At 41.4% G+C, this 19,938-nt stretch overlaps 1 protein-coding gene across 1 annotated transcript in view; it reads left to right on the top strand.

Annotated features, from left to right (window-relative positions):
* The first annotated feature begins 1,224 nt into the window (after positions 1-1,224).
* b3gat2 (beta-1,3-glucuronyltransferase 2 (glucuronosyltransferase S)) overlaps positions 1,225-19,938 on the top strand; it is a 66,090-nt gene continuing 47,376 nt past the window's right edge. Inside the window, exon 1 of the mRNA XM_034222539.1 lies at positions 1,225-2,269. Within this exon, the coding sequence (XP_034078430.1) occupies positions 1,736-2,269 (534 nt within the window). The 5' untranslated portion in view covers positions 1,225-1,735. The remainder of the gene's footprint in view (positions 2,270-19,938) is intronic.

Here is a 19,938-nt window from a genome sequence, read left to right as displayed (position 1 = left end):
TGCAATTTGATACATTTTCTGAAAATCAACTAATCTATTTAATGACTCAGTACTTACTTCAGCTTACACCACAAAACCCTTTTTCAATCTTCTCGCATGTTTCATGTCTGTACATACACGGTGAGATATCCAGTAAAGTCAAACATAATGACTAAACATTTTATTAACTTACAGTACAAATAGTTATATAATAGAACAAGTGATAGTTCCAAAGAGCTGAATCTAAAGTAGGGCTGCAATCAACACGTTTTTTCCATCAGTGAGATGGCTGTCTGATTAATCGTGGCCGGGTTTGGAAGGTTACTTTAAACATGTATTCTAACTTCGCTGTCATTTTCCCCGCTTTGGGACTAATGAAGGATTTCTGATAATCCATTGCTCCCCAAGCCTGATCGTGGTCCAACAGTAACATACTGCCATATAGCAGAAGTGTAAAGTAAGTAAATTCATTTACTCAAGTTGTACTTAAGTACACTTTTGAGGTACTTGTACTTTACTTGAGTATTTTCATTTTATGATATACTTTGTACTTCTACCCCACTACAATTCAGAGAGAAATAATGTACTTTTTACATTTATTTAATACCTTTTAGTTACTTTACAGATGTGGATTAATGATGTGCAATGTAATGTAATGTGAAATCTAATCTAAGTGTTAAATCAGACTTTAGTTCCACCTGCAGTAAATGCACAAGCTACCCTGCAGTATACACAGTCATTACCTGCTTTGAGAACACTTTAATGATCAACAATTATAAAAAAAAACACATCATATATATTATTCTGAAATGGACCAATCTGCACAATGACTACTTTTACTTTTGGTACGTTAAGTATTTTTTGAAGCTAATACTTTTGTATTTTTACTTGAGTAACATTTTGAATACATGGACTTTTACTTGTAACAGAGTATTCCTACACTCTGGTACTTGTACTTTTACTTAAGTACAATATCTGAGTACTTCTTCATTCTCTGCCTTATAGTATAGTATTGTCTTGAGAATAAACTGCCTAATGATGGAGTGATCAATTTATGAAATGTGTCTTTTGACCTCGGAACTTTTCCTAAAGACCCCTCGAGGTGCAATTTTCATTATTAAACATTTGACAAACACTGTATAAGATAGGAGTGGACTCTCTCTCTCTCTTTCTCTCCCTCTCTCTCTCTGCGTCTCTTTGTCTCTCGGCCTCTCTATCAGCTCAGAACCCCCCCCCTCCTCCCATCTTTCTCTGCTCTGGCTTGCTCTCTCCCTCCCCAGATTATCTCCTCTATTCCGCCTCTCCTCCTCGCTGTGCACCTGCTCCGCCCTCCTCCTCACTCAGAGCAGGGCTCCGTCCCCGCCAAGTGATGCTCCGAGGCGGCGCTCATCGGTGGCTTCTCACCGCCCGCTGCACGGAGGACCTCTCCGCTCCGGCTGGTTGTTTCTCCTCTGGAAATAGCAGTGAAGGACGGCACAACATGGGAATGTAACCGGGCTCATGAGAGAGTGAGCTGGAGGAGGGTAGGACGACGAAGAAGCACTCAAGTCCCATTCGAGAGGAGAGGAGAGAGGAGGAGGAGGGGGAGTCCGGGGAAACGGTCCCGTTGGGACGGGGGAACGGTTTTACGTTGTTTTAAATGAACCTATTTCTGCTGTTTGGTTGAGAACATCAAAGGATTTAAACGAAGGGTTCTTGGAGTGTCTTTCCTCTGTTTGTGATGGAGTGAGGAGCCTATGATAACTTAAGCCTCGCCATGAAATCAGTGTTTTTCAGCCGCTTCTTCATCCTGCTGCCCTGGGTCCTGATTGTCATCATCATGATCGATATCGATAGTAAAAGGGCGATCCGGACTCCAGGAGTCGGGCGGAGCGGGAGGGTTCAGCGGGCTGCCCGGACCGGCACACCGGGGGGGACCGGCACCCAGAACCAGTCCGCTCTCCCGGTTATCTACGCCATCACCCCGACTTACACCCGTCCGGTGCAGAAGGCGGAGCTCACCCGTTTGTCCCACGCCTTCAGGCAGGTGCCCCGGCTGCACTGGATCGTAGTGGAGGACTCGACCACTAACACGGAGCTGGTGGCGCGCTTCTTGGCGCGGTGCGGCGTGCCGTACACGCACCTGCACGTGTTCACTCCCCGCAGGTTCAAGCGCACCGGGATGCCACGCGCCACTGAACAGAGAAATGCGGCTCTAACGTGGCTCCGCCAGCACCGGAACAGGCGGGACACCGGGGTGGTGTTCTTCGCGGATGATGACAACACATACAGCCTCGAGCTGTTTGAGGAGGTAAGCGACATTTAATCACCCCCTCAGTCCTCCTGTTGTCACTGTCTGTCCTGCTCAGCTCCCAAGAGCATCATGGAGTTACAACATGTGTCCTTTAACGTTAGCTGTAAGCTATTTTTTAAACTTAAGAGTTTTAGTTTGAAAAACACAAACATCCACATGGAGTTTAATATTCTTAAGTCAACACCATAGCCGCGGGAAGTCATTTTGCTCAGGGGGTGCTGCCAAAAGTGGGGAGGGAGGCCGCTTAAAAAAAAAAAAAAGGCGGTGCCGGGCCGGGCCCAGCTGTCCCAGCTGTCAGCGATACGAGCCGCATAAATTGTTTGTTTTAACTGTTAGGCCTACAGTTTTTCTCGATTGCTAACACACTTTTTTTTTTTAATTGCTCAGTTTTTCAGAACATTAAACACAATTCACAAAACCACACACCCAAAGTGTAAAACACCTAATTTCTCCTGCTAAGTGAAGAACTGCACTCAAAACTACATAAACACTTACCAAATGCAAACTTTTGCACCAAATATAACACACTTCATTCATCATAATACTGGATGGTTTGACCACCCAGCTACACACTGCTGAGCATACTCTAAAGCACTTTCCTCTGTTATGGGCTATGCTCTGTACAGAGAGGGTTCTGCAGAGAAAGATTGCTTGAGTTTACAGAAATACAGTAAATGAAGAAATACAAATGAGTTGTTGAAACAAAATCACATTTTATTCAAAGATAACATTGTGCAACATGCATCTCAGCACATAGTTACTCTGCTTCGGATCTCTCTAAGTGTGATGGCATTGTTTGCCAAAACCCAGTTTGTAACTGCTGCTTCCTGTGCCTCATTGGAAATCCTTAGCCTTCCACCTCTTTGTTTCTCAGTCCTTCAGATAAACAACAAAGACATAGTGGTCGCTCAGTGTCTGTGTTGCATAAAAGTAAGTTTACCACAGTACATTGTGCAGGATGTGTGTACAGTTATAGTATGCAACATGCCAATAATTCAATTACAGTAATGAAGTAAATACGTCTCACACAACAGATATAAGCACTGATATATCATGAATTAGGCAGAGCTAAAAACTGGTAACTAACCTGTTTTCAAGTCTAAGTGTCCGGATTACAGAGGCGACAGTACATCGGCTTGGATTAGGCTGAACACTCCGTCCAGCCTCTCTCATCGTCACACCATGGTTGATAACATTTCATTTCATTAGAGAGTATTCTTCTTTGTCCACGTCCTCTCCCTCCAGCTCTACCTCTACCTCTCATCCTTCCTCCTCTCACTCTCACCCACCTCTTCCTCCTCCTCCTCCTCTCCTCTTCCTCTTGCTCTTCCTCTTGCTCTTCCTCTTGCTCTTGCTTCCATGTTGGCTTCCATGTTGTTGCTGTATAAGAGAGTACTCACCTGTGGTCTTTTCATAGTGCTAACATCCTGATTGAGGAGCCAACAATGATGCTATCAGGTGTTTGGTCAGGTGGAACGTGTTTCTTGATCATTGGTCCATGTGTGAGGCATTTTGAATATCAGTGTTTTAAACCTGCTCACACGTGACTTTATGTCAGATTCCTGTGTTTTACGTAGAGAAACGTGTGCAGTGGTTTGCAGAAAGTACCATGTTGATTTGTAAATTGTGTGAAAAGCTGAAAACGTGTTTAGAGTTTTGGAGATTTGAGCCGATGTTTTGCTCTTTGAGTGTCAGTTAAAATAATTGTGCTTTATGTATAATTTTAGTGCGTTAGCAATCGAGAAAAACTGTATTAGGTTTTTTTGGTGGCTTTAGGGCGGTGCCTTCTTAGACCAGTAGCCACTCCCACTCGTGTCAAAGAGGCTGCCCCAACTCCTCAGAAGATGACCATTTTGGGATTTGCTGGAAGGTACGGGTATAGGCATCAGGATGTCTGAAAAAGCTGTTTCAACCTCTCAAATATCTAGATTTCTCAGTTTTATATCAATAAATATACTTTGGTCTTGGACTGATAAAACAAGAGTGTTAAAGACTTCATCTTGGAGAAACTGAGACAGAAATGTTTCGTTATTTTGTCACATTTTATAGATCAAACAGTGAAACGATATAGAAAATGATCCGCAGATGATTTTTAAAGAAATAATTGTTAGTTTCTGGAACACGCTTGATGATATACATCAACCTGGTTGATACCTCAATGTACTGCAACTCAAGTCTATTTATGTCTAAGAGTACATTTCTGTAAGGTAATGTATCTTCTTTCACATCAAACGGCCGCAGCCGCCCTCCAAGGGTTAGGGACAACATTCAATTGACTTCTAGATAATGTAGAAAGACCAGCTGCAGAAACAACAAAACATCTTCTCGCTCTCATAAATGCACAAACACTTTGAAAGAATCTTCTCTGATTTCTGATTGCTCCCTCTGATTACTGCAGGGTTTCCCACACATAGACTATACTTGGGCGGGCCGCCCAGGTATATTAACGGCCGCCCAAGTATATTTCGCGACCCATTTAGTTTTTTTTTTTTTTTTTTATAAGTTTTTTTTTTATATATATTTTTTTTATTCGTCCGTGACCACGACGCCATCTGCGATCGATTAACTTGTAGACAATGATCCCTCGCTCCCTTGCTCTGATCTCGCCTCCTTCTGGCCTGTTAAGTGGCCTGCCTCACACAGGGTGACTGGCTGTCCACATGATGTGGCCTGCCGACATGGCCACTGTCATACAGATCATAAATCAAAGCCCTTGATTGGTCTCTGTGTGTCATTCAAGCTCGGGATAACCTCAGCTCAGGTGAGCTAAAGGACTCTCTGAGTGTTTAGATAGTTAACTTAGTCTAAGTTCTCAATGGGTCTCAAACGGTGTGGTCACCATTTATGTAAACACATATTTCCATTTGAGAGGGTAGTGATTGGTCTAATGGATAGTGAGGTGGGCTGAAGATCGGAAGGCTGTGAGTTCAAATCCCGCCAGGAACACCACCACTAGTGTGCCCTTGAGTAAGGCACTTAGCCCTTAGTTACTCCAGGGAGAATGTCCCTGTAATCGGTCATTATAAGTCGCTTTGGATAAAAGCGTCAGCTAAATGAAATGTAATGTGATTAGTAAAATATGCATGAATAAATAAATAAAAAGTTAACTAGGTGAAAAAAGGTAAGATACACTTTTAAAACTTGTTGAGAGAAAACTAGTCTTTGCTGCTGCCTCAAAGAGGAGCAGGGGGAGAGGATGGAGAGGGGGGAGAGGAGGGAGACAGGAGAGGCTGATTCAGGAGCACAAACACACTCACAACTATAAATGAACCAAAACTAAATTAATAAACAAGTTTCAGTGTTTTTTTCATATTGGAAATGGTATGTTATTGGTTATGGCCTTGATTTTATGATTATTGAAATGTATACAGTTCTGTTTAATATAGGTGTTTCCATAGATCTAGTCTCTTTATTTTCCCCTCAAAATGCACCAGATTGATGCATTTAACTCCAAAATAAAAAATAAAATCTTACCGGGGGGGCATGCCCCTGGACCCCCCTAGAGGATTTGAGGTCGACCCCCACTAAAAATCACATGGATAGGTTCCTAAATACATTAATAAATACATTTATTTTTTAAAATAGTAACTATTTCCATATGTTCATGTGTGGGTAGTAGATTTAAACTATAGGGCTATCATTATGGACCCTGCCTGTACCTGTTCGCTCTGCCATCGCGTGAAGGGTCTGCTAACAAGCGACCAACAGAAAGGTTAATGTTGTTGCACGTCACCTCAACCCCCCCCCCGCTAACCACCACCCCCCCAAAGTATATTTCAGATCTGTGGGAAACACTGGCAGTTAATGGACCAGCACCAGAGGCATTCCCATACACACAGGCGTTGGAGCTGTTCTTCATGAAATCCCAGAAGGATGAAGTGCTCTGACAAACAGTGCCATCTTTGCGCAAAATGATTATACCGGAATGAAAAGTCAATAAATAATGTTGTTAAAACTTTTTTTTTTTTTCGCGCACCCCATTTATTTCTGTTCTTTAGCTCATCTTTATCCCATTAGTTGGTTCTGACTTGAGAACATAGCCTGTCTCCGCAGGAGAGACAATGAACACTGGAGAATAGCAGTTCAAGTAAAGGTTTAGTTTCACCATCGATTGACTCTGGACTTTTGTTTGTTTGATTATGTTCTTTTTGTCCTAAAGATAGTTTGAAGCCAGTGTATCAGTTAACACAATACACGTTTTTGCTTTATCAATGAGTAAGAGCAATCATCACAACAGCTGCAGAATACTTTTCTTTTCTTTTAGGTATTGATTAGACAATTTAACTCTTCAAACATATTTATTATAACACAGATCCTGATCTTTTCCTTAACTTAGCCAAGTAGTACTGCTTTAGTTTAAATGCGATACATAGCGTGTGGGTAGGATCAGTTTGCATAGAGTGGTGCAGTGATGACGTATTTGTGTTGGCCGACCCGGAAATTTGTAAAAAGCAAAAGGATTGTTGAATATTGCAAAAACAAGATCTATTCGTAACAAACCATGAAGATACTTACACGTTTTGCTTAGTAGGATAATCTCTACATATTTACTAGGGGTGTAACGGTACACGTACCCGTACCGAAATTATTCGGTACGGGCCCTTCGGTTCGGTACAGGTGTGTACCGAAGTGTACCGAACGAATATAACGTTAAACGTAAAAAATTGAGAACGTGAACAACTTTTTGGAAGTAATCTCAGGTGCTGCGTCGCAGCATTCAGAGTAATTTGGTCACATTGGGTTCAACGCGTCATAGAGCGAGCAAGTCATTTCATTGGATGAGAGTCATACTATGAGAGCTGGTCAGAGGGATGCGTTCAAATGTAGTCAGTAATTTGAGGAACTGTCGAAAATTAATGGCGAACGCAGATAAAGTTGAGCTCGAAAATCCTCCAGCATCATTGAAGTCTCCGGTTTGGGAACATTTTGGTTTCGCAGTTACGTACAAGGATGAAGGACAAAGACAGGTGGACCGAACCAAAGCTGTTTGTCGGCATTGTTCAACTAAAATTGGTTACGCGGCTGGCAATACATCAAACTTGCACACTCTTGAAAAGGCATCACTCGAACGTGAATATCACCGGTACCAAAAGACTGAAGTGCAAACCCAACTCCCACTAGCATTTAAGCCTCCACCACTCGCAGAGAGTTCAGACAGAGCCAAAGCTATTACAAACGCCAAATATCCTTATGTTGCCATGTTAGCAAAGCGCTACCTGGCTGTATCTGCTACCTCTGTCCCTAGCGAGAGGGTGTTCTCCACAGCAGGAGACATTGTTAGTGCCAGCAGATCTGCCCTTTCGGCAAGCAATGTGGACAAGTTAATTTTTCTTTAAAAAAAACATGAAAATACAATGACAAGCAAGTCATAATGTTAAGCTGGCTGCTTAGGAACTAGTACAGTACAGTTCAAATACAGATTATTTCAGTTCATCGAAAAGCTGCACCTTAATGTTTATTTTATTATATTTTGTATTTATTTGAGTGAATATTCACAGTTTAATAATAATTAAAAACCCAAAACTAATAGTTTATGTTTTGTGAGTACTAGTAGCCTACAGTAAAGTTCAAATACAGATTATTTCAGTTCATCGAAATGCTGCACCTTAATGTTTATTTTATTATATTTTGTATTTATTTGAGTGAATACATTATTCACAGTTTAATAATAATAAAAAATATATATATATATATGTTTTGTTTTGTGAAAAAAAAATCTGCTGTACCGAAAACGTACCGAACCGAACCGTGACCAAAAAACCGAGGTACGTACCGAACCGAAATGTTTGTGAACCGTTACACCCCTAATATTTACACAACATTGATATTTGAAGCATAATAGCAATGGCCAGAAGTTAGGCTAACGTTAGGCTATTAAAAAAAACGACAGAACGGTAACATGGCTTTACATCACCACCGCTAAGCTAAAGGCGGACAGTGTTCGGTGTCATGACATTTAGTAGTTTCTTTTGTCAGTTGTTAGCAACCAGTGTTTTTAAGAGAGAGGCTTTGGACATTCACTAGTGGTAGTTACTGTCTTACTTTATGTCGTAGAACAAAACTTTAACATTTCTTCAGCTTTTTTTATTCACAGACCTTATTTCATATGTATCCATCCAAAAACACGTTAAGAAAACAATTAACTTTGAGACAACAGAACAAGAAGTGGTAAAATGCTAACTAATTTTTAAGCTTTAGTACTCACTCTTCTGAACCCAGTGTAGTGTGACTTACATTACCCTGAAGCTGCCATATTTTTCATTGTTTTCCATCCTGCTCAAAAAGTGCTATGATCAAAGTTAAAATTATTTCAACTTTGACCTTGACCTTTGAAAGTGCAACCAATGACATAGATCAGCTGTATGAAGCAGGGGAAGTACCCATAGTAACAGATGGGCAAAATGCACATCTTTCACAATGTGCAGCTTTACACATAGTCTCAGCATAATATATCTGGCTTGCATCTCAGTGTAAAAGTATCTCTTTGATTTGTTGATGGCACAGCCTTTCCTCCTACCTTTTTCATTACCCAGCTCCTCTGTGCAGGTAATGGCCTGTCATAAAGAGATAATAAGCTGTCATACGGCAGTAATAACCTGAGGAAAGTGTCTGAAGGCTGATGACAGTTATGGCGCATTTCCACTGCAGCGCGTAGCACGGTTTAAGCGTGCCGTGCCAAAACCGACCCTTTTTTTGTTGTGTTTCCACTATGGGTGGTTCCGGCTAACGGGTACTTTTTCACAGTTTTTCTGGCCCTCCAAAATCCAGGTTCTTTCCGGGCCAACAACCGGGCTGAGTCTTCTCAACTAGTGTGAGAAACGCTGGCAAGGGGGCTACAACTACAACAAGATGAACATATTTGACTGTGATTTAATTGTAATACACGTTTCAAAATGATGCCGAATTAACAACATACTGACACCGGTTAGTCAAAACCATGAATTAATGCTCTGAGTCTGCAGACAGACGGCAGGCGAAACACCTTTTAAAATGCATGTTTTCTGAATGGAGTTCGGCTAAGCTAACGTTGTATATGCTCCGACCGTCCATACTCACAACAACGGCCTACAGACATAAATAAACCAGCGGCTGTATTCGCCATGAAACAGGCAGTCTGTGGTTTGTACTTGTTTAACTTTTGTCTAGTTTCTGAACAGATATGAGGAGCTGTGAGCTCTGAGTGCTAAGAGCTAACGGCTGTGTTGGTTTTGTGTTTCGCATTGAAGATGACGTCACGGCTCCGCCTACACTGCGTTACTATAGATACTACTCCAGTTCCTAAACTGTAATGGAAACGCAGCATAGTCCTTGTCCTGTTTTATGTCCTGTTTTTATGAGGATTATAGCAACAAATAACTAGTACAACATACACATGGCATGTGAGTAATGTATTCCAATAAAATACAGTGTTAAAAAATACACAGCACACTCACAATACACTCACAATACTGTAGATGTACAATTGCATTTCTCTAACAACCCAGACATTTGTGCCATCTTCCAATGGCTATCACAAAGTGCTTGATAAACCCAAAATAAAATCAATACTACCCACCCCTTTCCAGGTAATAAATACCAAGTAACACATAACTTTGTGATTGATAACAATTCTTAAAAACCAATATAAGTAAATAAATAACACAGGACTGAATAAATAAGAATAAAAATAGATACACATTTCGATGTAAAGCTAAATTAGTAAGGTTTGTCTTGAGTTGGCCGCCCTCAGGTCTCCTGGGATTCTATTCCACTGTATTAATAAAACTAGACGCCTCACGTTGGGTCTTTATTTTCACTTAAGGTCAGTACCAAAAGACCTGTGGGTTTTAGAGGGTTCATAGGTTAAAAGCAGATCTAATAAATACCTTGGTCAAAGGTATGTGTGTGTGGGGGGGGGGGGGGGAGGGGGCGCAACTTCCAACAGGAGTCATTTGGGGGGGCTCTTGGAAAAAAAGGTTGGGAACCCCTGAGTTAGACTCTAACTAATGTTCGCAGCAGAGAATACATCCTCTAACTGTTAGAACATTAGTCAGGTCTCAGTTTGGCAGGGTTTATTATGCACACGACACATTCCGGCTGAGTCACCCACTTGCAAAACGCAAGACTGTTCATCTGATGCAGCTCCTGCAATTACACCTTGATTTCCTCTTAACACTCACTGTTTCCTGTCAGTTCCCCAAGATGATGTGGGGACAGTGTGCTGCCGTCATCGGGAGCTCTTTCACTTTAGACACCATTTAAATATATATATTTGAGTTTATATTTTTCAAGACACAAGTAAAACACTGCAAGCACAAACGATACAAAACAATGGATGTAGGGTGTGGAACGTAATAAAATAGAGAAGTTTTTTTAATGTAATTTATGCATAGGAACATAATGCTTGCACATTGTCGTTCATCAATACATGGTTTACTTTATTACATAAATATACTTTTATTGTTTTCTTTTACCTTATTCTTGATGGATGTTTTACGAAATTCTCATAATTCTCACCCTGGGTGTCCATATGGTTCCAGAGTAAATCTGCTGGGTCCAATAGTGTATTTTAAGAGTTGACCGTATTAGAAAACGTATGCCAGCAAGCATGACGCTGGACCATGGATGAATAAGGAGAAATGGATACAGCGTGGAAGGCAGGGCCCTGTTCCTTCCCATGAAAGTTACTCTGTGGCTCATGAAGCCAGAATGGCCTAACCCTCGAGTACAAAAAAAAAACCTAACTGGGCCCAGAGTTGCGTTTAGCTTAAGACTGATTTACAGACATCTCTTTCCTTTTGTCAGATGTGAACTTTTTTTTTTGGACCCAATGAGTTGTACACAAATTAGCTTCAACACTTCCTAGGGGCTTGATATGGACTTAAAGTTGTTAAAGTTATCAGAACCTATGTATCTCCAACTGCATCAACATCTGCACCACATTAAACCATTGGTTTCTGAATAATTTTTTAAAGCCTATATGGCCACAGTGGGTTACAATTTCCTATAACCTAATCAGAATACTTTGTTATGGTCTGAAAGAAAATCTGACTTATGCAACTCCTTTCAGCTTTGTTTTAAGGCTTAAGCTGTTGCCTGTCTAAAGTGTGCACACCATGTGACAAGACCTTTCTTCAGCAGCTGGGGATTGATTCCGACCAACAATCCTTTGCTGTGAAGACATATCAAATAAAACAAAACAGAATTTGGCTAATTGTAGTTAATTTTAGAGAAAGTGACAGGAGTATCTGGCACTTCGCAGGTCATGAGGTTATTATTTTGACCCCAACTCGGGTCACTTTTTAATTGAAGGTACCCATTTAAACTTGGACGAGTAACAAGCAATCAGGAAAATTAAGCGGTGCTTTTTTCACCCTCTGCATTCCTGAAAGGCTGACTCTAAGCAAAGAGGGTTCTCTAGCTGACGGCTGCATGACAGAGCTGTTTGATTCAGCTGCAGCAGCCTGTCTGCCAGGCAACCTTATGTTTTTAATTATTTAACTCTTATAAATAATTAGGGGGGACATAACAGTAGTAGCTGCAACATAACAGTCGCAGCTACTACTTTTTAGGGAGCAGGTACTTCGATATTATCCACTTTTTGGAAGTATTACAATATTACTGTCTCTGAAATATAATGAGTTACACTACTTTTTAGTTACTTTTTAGTTACTTTCACCAAAATAACCGCAAAAGAATGACTAGGTATTTGAAATGCTAAAATGTAGTTTAGTGCTGCTCATTATACATCCAGTGAAGGGCAATGTGGTATAGCATAACAATTGTAGGCCCTTAATGCTACTAACAACTTTTATTACACGGCTTAGTTGAATACTCGATTCTGATTGTAAATTCTTAACATGTGACACGTTGTTAATCCAGTCATACAGACCACTGTCAAGGACTATAATGAAGGTTGCTAAGGAGGATCAAGAAAGAGAAAGGAAAAGAGGTTAAAAGACGGAGCGCTGGACGTCAGGTAAATCACCAGAAGAAGGCAGACAGGAAGTAAATAATAACAGGACACGGAATGGGCTCTAGTGTGTTTAGCATATGGCCGTGTACAGGCCCGGTTCCAGAACAAAATGACTCAGGGTGCCTCTGAGGTTACAGGGGGCGCAGCGGTAGTAGGTTTACATGAGCAATAGTGTTGCCCGGCAACAGCAATGAAAAATAGCATTGATGGTCCCCAATGAACAGATTATGGCATTTGTTATGTTTTGAAACCAAGCAAGTGAGAACATTTCAAGTGGGTTAAAAGTGCAATCCTGAAATATCTCATATAGTCCAAAATGGACTGTGGCAAAGAAAAGCACAAAAGCTTCAAAGCTGTACTGATAAAACAAATGAGAAGATATTGTAAATCAAGGCAAATGGTATTTGAACCAGCTCATGGTTTGAAATGGCAAACATTGAAAAGCAAAAGTATTATTAAAACCATGTACTAAACATCACTTTGGTCCCATCATATACTCTGGGAAGAGAATATTTACTGTGCTTGAAAACTGGTATCACATCATCATGTGAGGTTGACTTTGTGACCTGGAGAACATTTCAGCTGCAACATTAGCTCGTTGATAAGCTTGGGATATGAGATCTTTTTGTAGCCATTCGTGGTGAAGGCATCTGTGCTATTGTATGCATTATTTTTGACCCAACATTTCTACAGGCATGGCAGAATATGGCACTATTTTCACATGAATATTCTAGCCAGTCTATTTGTATACCACGAGCTGCAAAATGACTGCCTAACCCCACTGTACAGGCGGGTACTTGTTTAGATATACCTGGGCAGGCTCTGTTTTGCCATGGTATCCTGGCACCTGCGAGCCGCAGAGGGGCGGCGTAGTTTCGGATGACGAAGACTGCTGCTCCGGGGGCGAGGGCGGCGAGTCAGGCGGGAGTAAGCTAGTGTCCACAACGGTATGAGGTGTGACTTGTGCCAAAGAACAGATAACTAAGCTGACTGAGTAGAGAACTAACGTGTCAATGTGCGCCAACGCCTCCATCAATTTTGAATGGGTTGACGTAGAATACAGGCGACGTCACGACGATGTCAGACGTCAGACGTCACGGCGACGTATCATAGGTGCGCTCAAAGTACGCGCTCACGTGGCGGCGGCGTAGCTTAGAAAGCGCTATCTTAGATATGCGTGTTGATAACGTACGTGTGGATAACGTACGTCTCGCCTCCGTTAGCATTGTATAGTATCTATCTGGTACGGGGATTAATAAGAGTTGTGTCTAGCAGCTCTCTCTCTCTCTCTCTCTCTCTCTCTCTCTCTCTCTCTCTCTCTCTCTCTCTCTCTCTCTCTCTCTCTCGGGAACAGCTGATCGCTGCACTGCGATCAAAGCTGTCAGAGCTGTCCCTCCCTCCCTCAAGGTGTGTGTGGGTGTGTCTGTGTCTTTATACAGTCTGTGTCTGTGTGTCTCATTCACTGTCCCTCAGGTTGTGGCATGTTTCGATGGCCAGTTTGTGGCTTGTATGTCTTGTGAATGCAACGCTAGCATAATATGATGTGGCCTGCTGACATGGCCTCTAATAAACACACAGGACTAAAATAATACGTGTTTAATTCAGCCCAGATGCGGTGACTGCAGGCCAAATCCATTAATGCGGCATATATTGAAGTTGTTCAAAGTTGCACCGGTATAAGGCGCAGTGAGAACCACGCACCTGTCAGACTAACGAATGGGCACATTTGAATTTAATGAGAATAATGAAGATGTGATTGGTTGTTCCACTCTCCGTTTCTCACGAGACCAGCGCGCTGCTGTTTACATTAGTGTGGACTGGACCGACTGAAACTGACGGCAATGGTGTGTGTGTAACACAAACATAATACATCATTGGATAGTGTTTCTCAAATGAAGGGGGGAAATAATGAAATAAAGTAATGTTTTAAGACTCAGTGCGAGTTATTACTTTCTTCCTTTATTGGCATTCTTCAAAAATACACAGACATTGCAGAACATTGTTTCACGTCTTTGTACAGCCTTTCTCAGCAGTAGAGTAATGTGTAAGTGACAGCTCATTTAAAGGTATACTCAATTCAATAGCTTAATTAGCATGACCTCAGTTACATATAGTATTGCCAAAGCTCTGTATAGTTGCAACATCTATACAAAATATATATACAATATATATATACTCCCCCTTGTGGCCAAAGGGGGACACCACTCTAGTCTTCAGATGTATGCTTGAGTGCAGGAAAATGTAGCTCAGTGACTATTTTGTCAACTAAACATAAAACAATACATATTTTAGTAAACGGGACATTATAATCTCCGCACATTAACTCTATATGTGCCTCTGCCATGGGGCCGAAATGAAATGAAATAAAATAAACAATATATAGGGGTTGGTTATTCTTTGAACTTCTATGCATCCCTCCATATTAAATAAACCATAAACAAATACATAAAGTCGTGTTCCCTGCAACGATCTATTTCACACACAAAACTAAAACTTGGTGATATACAGTGGCGTTTTCTCCTGAGACCAAGGGAAGACAGGCTTCTCCTGTTTTTTCAGCCTTTGTTATCATTTTAATAATTAAACATATATATTCTTGTTTGTGGTTGTTTTTGCGTTCAGGGCATACAAGGGGTGTAACATTATTTTAATTCCAAAACAATATTGAAATACTAGAGTCTTGCTTGAACAGCAACGTAGCTGTCACATTACTGGGTTATTTGGTGATAACTACTAAAGTAAAGTAACTTCAGACGTCACGTAGCTTCTCAGACGAGAGGGGTGGCGACGAGAGTGTCACGTTACTTCTCTCGCGGCATAGTTCACGTCAGGGTAGGCGACGATCGACACGATTGTCTGCTGCTCAGTTAGTTCGTTCTTTGGCACAAATCACACCTCATACAACGGAGGGTAACGTGATGTCCCCATCCGACCTGTTGCTACTGTCTGCAGTAGATGCAGTGTTGCTGGCGTTTAGTGATGGTTGCTTTAACCATTTTCGTATAAATGATTATCCACAGATGTGTGTCACTGCTGTGGAAGCACTTTGGAAATGATGCACGCGCAGCGGAGCAGGTCACGCGCACCTGACACAATTTGTTGTTGGTATTTTTCGCTCCGTTCTCTATTTTGAATAGAGGGTGCATAACATTCAACTGCCCCGAAGATCCCGACGCGAAGCCTGAAGAGTAAACACACCAGGTTTACTAATCTACCCGCACAATTTGTCTCTGGTGTCGGAATGTCTCGCTATGTTAGTACATTCTTAAAAAACAAAACACCAATTTTCATTTCGGGTTAAAATGTGTTGTAACTGCGTTACTGAGCATTGTAACGGGTAATATATTACCCACATTTCATGAGTAATGCGTTACATTACTTTGTTACAGCAACAAGTAATATATTACTGTAACTCCGTTACTTTTGTAAAGTGTTACACTCAACACTGGTAAATGGTGAATGTCTTAAGCTGACATGAAGTCATGCAACCTTTTCTACTTCTGCTTCGTTTCACATTGTGTATTAGTGGTTGAAACCCAGCTTTGCATTCATAGTGTTAGTATTGGTTAAAATGGATGTAAGTGTTTCCTTTTTAATCAGTGATCCAAAGGTACATGCAACATTAAGGATATATTTGATTAAAGTGCCCAAGCGGCAGCCTCAAGTCTTCCAAAGCCTCATGGGTCTGATGGCAGAGACAACCAGCACAAAGAGGCACTTGTGGGATGAAGGTAGAGCAACGGGAAATTGGAGAAATTGGAAATTCAATTTCCTCAAACCCCTATGAGCAATTATCATAATTACATAGTGTAGTGGGAGAAGCGAGGGTGGGGGGGGGGGGGGTTGTAATGTCAGGGAAGCGAAGCAGAAAGGAGACGAACCTCGCCAGGAGAAATTGTCCATGTCGAGGTTAGTGGGAGGATAATGAAGGGGAGACAGGAAGTCGACAGAAAGGTATAAGGCTTTTAAGGGCTAGTGGGAATGTAAAAAGGCGCTCTGCACCATCTGGCTGCTTATTTCCGCTGATTTTCTTTCTGAATATGCAGCTTTACTGCCAATGCTCCTTCATCAAATCCCCATTTTGCCCTTTATCAGCACTTTGTGTGAAAGACATTTGATGCATTTTTCTTTTTTAAATCTGACATTCATTGAACCTGTTTCAACAAAATAAATTATGAATTTGACACATTTTCTTATCAGGACTTGTGAAAGGTCCACCTTGAGAGAGATAATGTCCCAAAAATGTTTTCTCACTTTATCCAATGTCTTCACAGCTTGTCAAGTCCTCAAGGTCATCAAAGGTGTTATTTGTCAAAAATGTTAAACCGTTCTTTTTGGCTTTCTTTATGTTGTGTCTATCATGTGTTGTGATAAATTCGCCTACATACAAGGATTCCTAGTGTAGCAAACTTTCACGCTGACCTGTAATGGTTGAAGACTATAAGTCAACTTTGTGACCCCATCAATGTACTGTGTCACCCTCCCCTTGTTGTAAAGCGACTTAGAGTCTACAACAAGCGCTATAGAAATATCATTTATTATTGTTATTATTATTATTATTATTATTATTATTATTATGTGATGTACACTCTGTTGCTAATTTAGCAGGCCTGATATAAATGTATGAAAGTTATAAAGTTCAGTTTTAGGTCAAACCAAACAAATGGCGATCAAACGTTTTGATCTGTTTGTGAAATATTGCTTTAGTCCTCCCTCTAAAAACAAGGCCAAAGACAGCTTATAAGCCTTATAGAGTGGTAAGGGAATGAGTCCAAACACCCGGTTAGTGAGCACTTTACCACTTCCGCTTGCCTCGCCTCGTCTCCAAGTCAATGTTTTTTTGTAACGTGTTTCGGTCAAATGACTAAAACAAGGTCTGTGGTTAACATAAGCTTACAGATGTGATTGTTTTGCTCTACAACAAAAAATACTTCAGTAAATACCCACTCTTGAAGTTCCAAGATTCTCTTCGTTGCAAAAAACGGCAGTTGCTATCAATTGACCAAATAAACTGCTGAACGTCATCAAGAGTCCGTCCTAATCTTAGCGGTTCGTTAATAGCATTACGTTAGATTTAGATTTCTGCCAAGTCCATTTACAATTCAAAAATCACAAAGTGGTGTTGTATGTATGTAGTATGTGGAGATCATCCTGCTTACCAGAACGTGATAAATATCAAACATGTGTCCCACAGAGCTTATTTTCTGCAATATACCAAAATCCATTGCTTTTTGTCGAGGGTGCTCTTGCGATTCTAACCTTGGGGTCGGCCTACAAAAATAGTCATCATTGCACCACTCTATTATGACCCATATTAATGCTTTTTGTTTGGCAGCTACTTTTAGGTTGTAGTAATTATAATAGGAGCAAAGGAGGAAGTCAGGTCACATACAGTAGTATAAAACACAAACAAATCTAGGTTTCTCTTATTTGTCGCAATTTTCGGAAAGGCATTGCATTAGTCTGATTAGGATCCCATAATGGCGCTTATACAGGAGGAGAGGAGTTGAGGAGAGGAATCAAGGATTTGGCAAACGGGAAAAGCTAAGAGTCTTAAAAGCAGATTGATCTTCTGAGCAATCAGCCTTCAGAGCAATGCATGTTTTTTGGGGAGAACAGACTGTGTATGGGTGTTTTGTCCAATAGGATGATTTACAAAATATTGAACTTTCTGAACAATGAGCAATCCAAATTACAAAATAATTTTGTAATACATAATCGTAAAATACACCTGAGCATGTATATAATATGCCCACAATCAGGTAGTTCCCCCCTGGGAAAGAAACACTGTGAGGTTACAGTATATATACCTTATAGACTGATTCAAACACATACACACCCAATAAGCACGCACCGTCCTCCCATAACACATTAAACCTGCACACATATCATCATGCTCTATTGCATCACAGTCTCATAGCACCACCTCAGCCACTCTAATTTGATGCATTCATTTTTCTTCCAGCTCATTTCCTCCCTCCATTCCTCCGATTGCCTCCGCCATGCATATTAATGACACACAGATAAAAATACACTTGATTAAAATCACACGCAGCCACCCAACACTTGTCCCGGTGCGCGGGCGACACATGACGGCTCTTTCTATGTGGCAGTAGGCAGGAAGCGAGACAATCCATAATGGAATTCATATACTCCATCATTAGGGGTGTCTGTGTGTAAACACCATTCCCTTCTCACCTTATTTGTTTGCAGGAAAGGGAGTCAGATACCAAATGAGTCTCAGTGCCTCCAGACATCCTGGCTGAGTATGATTCCTCTCAGCAGGCTTTTTTTCACCTCCAGCTTTTCTTTTGTTTACTTTGTTTAAAACACCCATTTACTCACGGAGCTGTCCGTTTTGTAATTTGTCAGGACTTGTGAGATGTTGTGCACACAGCGGCATCTGAAAACATGCGAAGATGAATTATTATCTCAGTGCAGCGTCTGCCCTCTGGTGAAGATATTGACCGTGATTCATCAGTGAGGCAAACAGAGTGTGGAGAGTGAGGCCAGAGACTTCTTATCGCAGCACATTTGATCAGAGGAAGAATAGAGTAGAATAACAACATTATATTTCCTCCCACAATTATTCTAGTCTTTGACTCACATCAGCACACAGATCCAAAAATGATGGATTGAATTCCATATCATTGCTCTTCATAGGTGTGCTTAATCTTACGTGAACTCCTTCAAAGATCTTTCAAGGACATTTTCTTTTCAAAGTACACTTACTCTATCGGCAACAATGTGAGAGAAACATGGTGTAGCTCTGAAATATTTGCAATCATAAAGACCTGAGGAGTCAGATGAGACACAGAGGAAGTTTAGAGCTCCAGGTCCTCTTGAAGTTGCTCAAAGTCAATATATATAACTCACAAAATCTCATTCAGTTTCTTGATATTGTGATTTTATTGTGAGTTTTTTCATACCCAAATAGGCATTTTTCACTGCACACATTTTGGCATAGCAGGACATGCACAGATGCAGGACTGGGACTCTGACCCAGCCCGGCTTCCAACAACAGGTGTAGTGATGTTAGAGTACCGGAGCACACCTATGAGCCGCATGCATCCACGCTAGTGCGGCTAGTTTAGAATGTTATGTCACCGCTGTCGATTAACACTCTCCAGCCAGAACCAGCGCAGCAGGAGTCAGTAAACCAGTCTGCAATCTATGACTAAATGTGGGTGATTCTTACAGTATCTGCTGTTCTCAGCCGCTTTATATTAAAAATCCTTCACGTCATGACATTCCTGCAGCATGTGAAGGCAAAAAGAATGATGAACCTGCAGCCTTTGAGTTGTGCCGAGCCAGCGTTCAGAGCTGTTTACACACTGTTGACCCTCATTAGATCTGGGCACAGCCTTAGTGCCAACATGTACATTGACAAAGTGGGCTTGAGCACTTAATAAAACGTCGGGTTACGTATGGTAACCCTTGTTATATTAGCACAGGCGGAGCCCTCTACTGGACTCTATGGGTACTACCTTACCCTGCGAGCATTCTCCCACTGAGACTTCTATAGACGTAGCCGGCCTTGGGCGGGCCTACCTGCGCATCACACCGTATAAAAGGAGGCCTCACCTCCTGACTATCATCCTACACCTCTCTTCAGCGAGCGGAATAGGACAGACAGTGCCCTGGGTAGAGGGCTCCGCCTGTGCTAATATAACAAGGGTTACCATACGTAACCCGACGTTATATCTCTCAC

This window comes from Gymnodraco acuticeps, unplaced genomic scaffold, assembly GCF_902827175.1.
Source record: "Gymnodraco acuticeps unplaced genomic scaffold, fGymAcu1.1, whole genome shotgun sequence".
Lineage (NCBI taxonomy): Eukaryota > Metazoa > Chordata > Actinopteri > Perciformes > Bathydraconidae > Gymnodraco > Gymnodraco acuticeps.
This window is presented reverse-complemented; position numbering and strand designations above follow the sequence as displayed.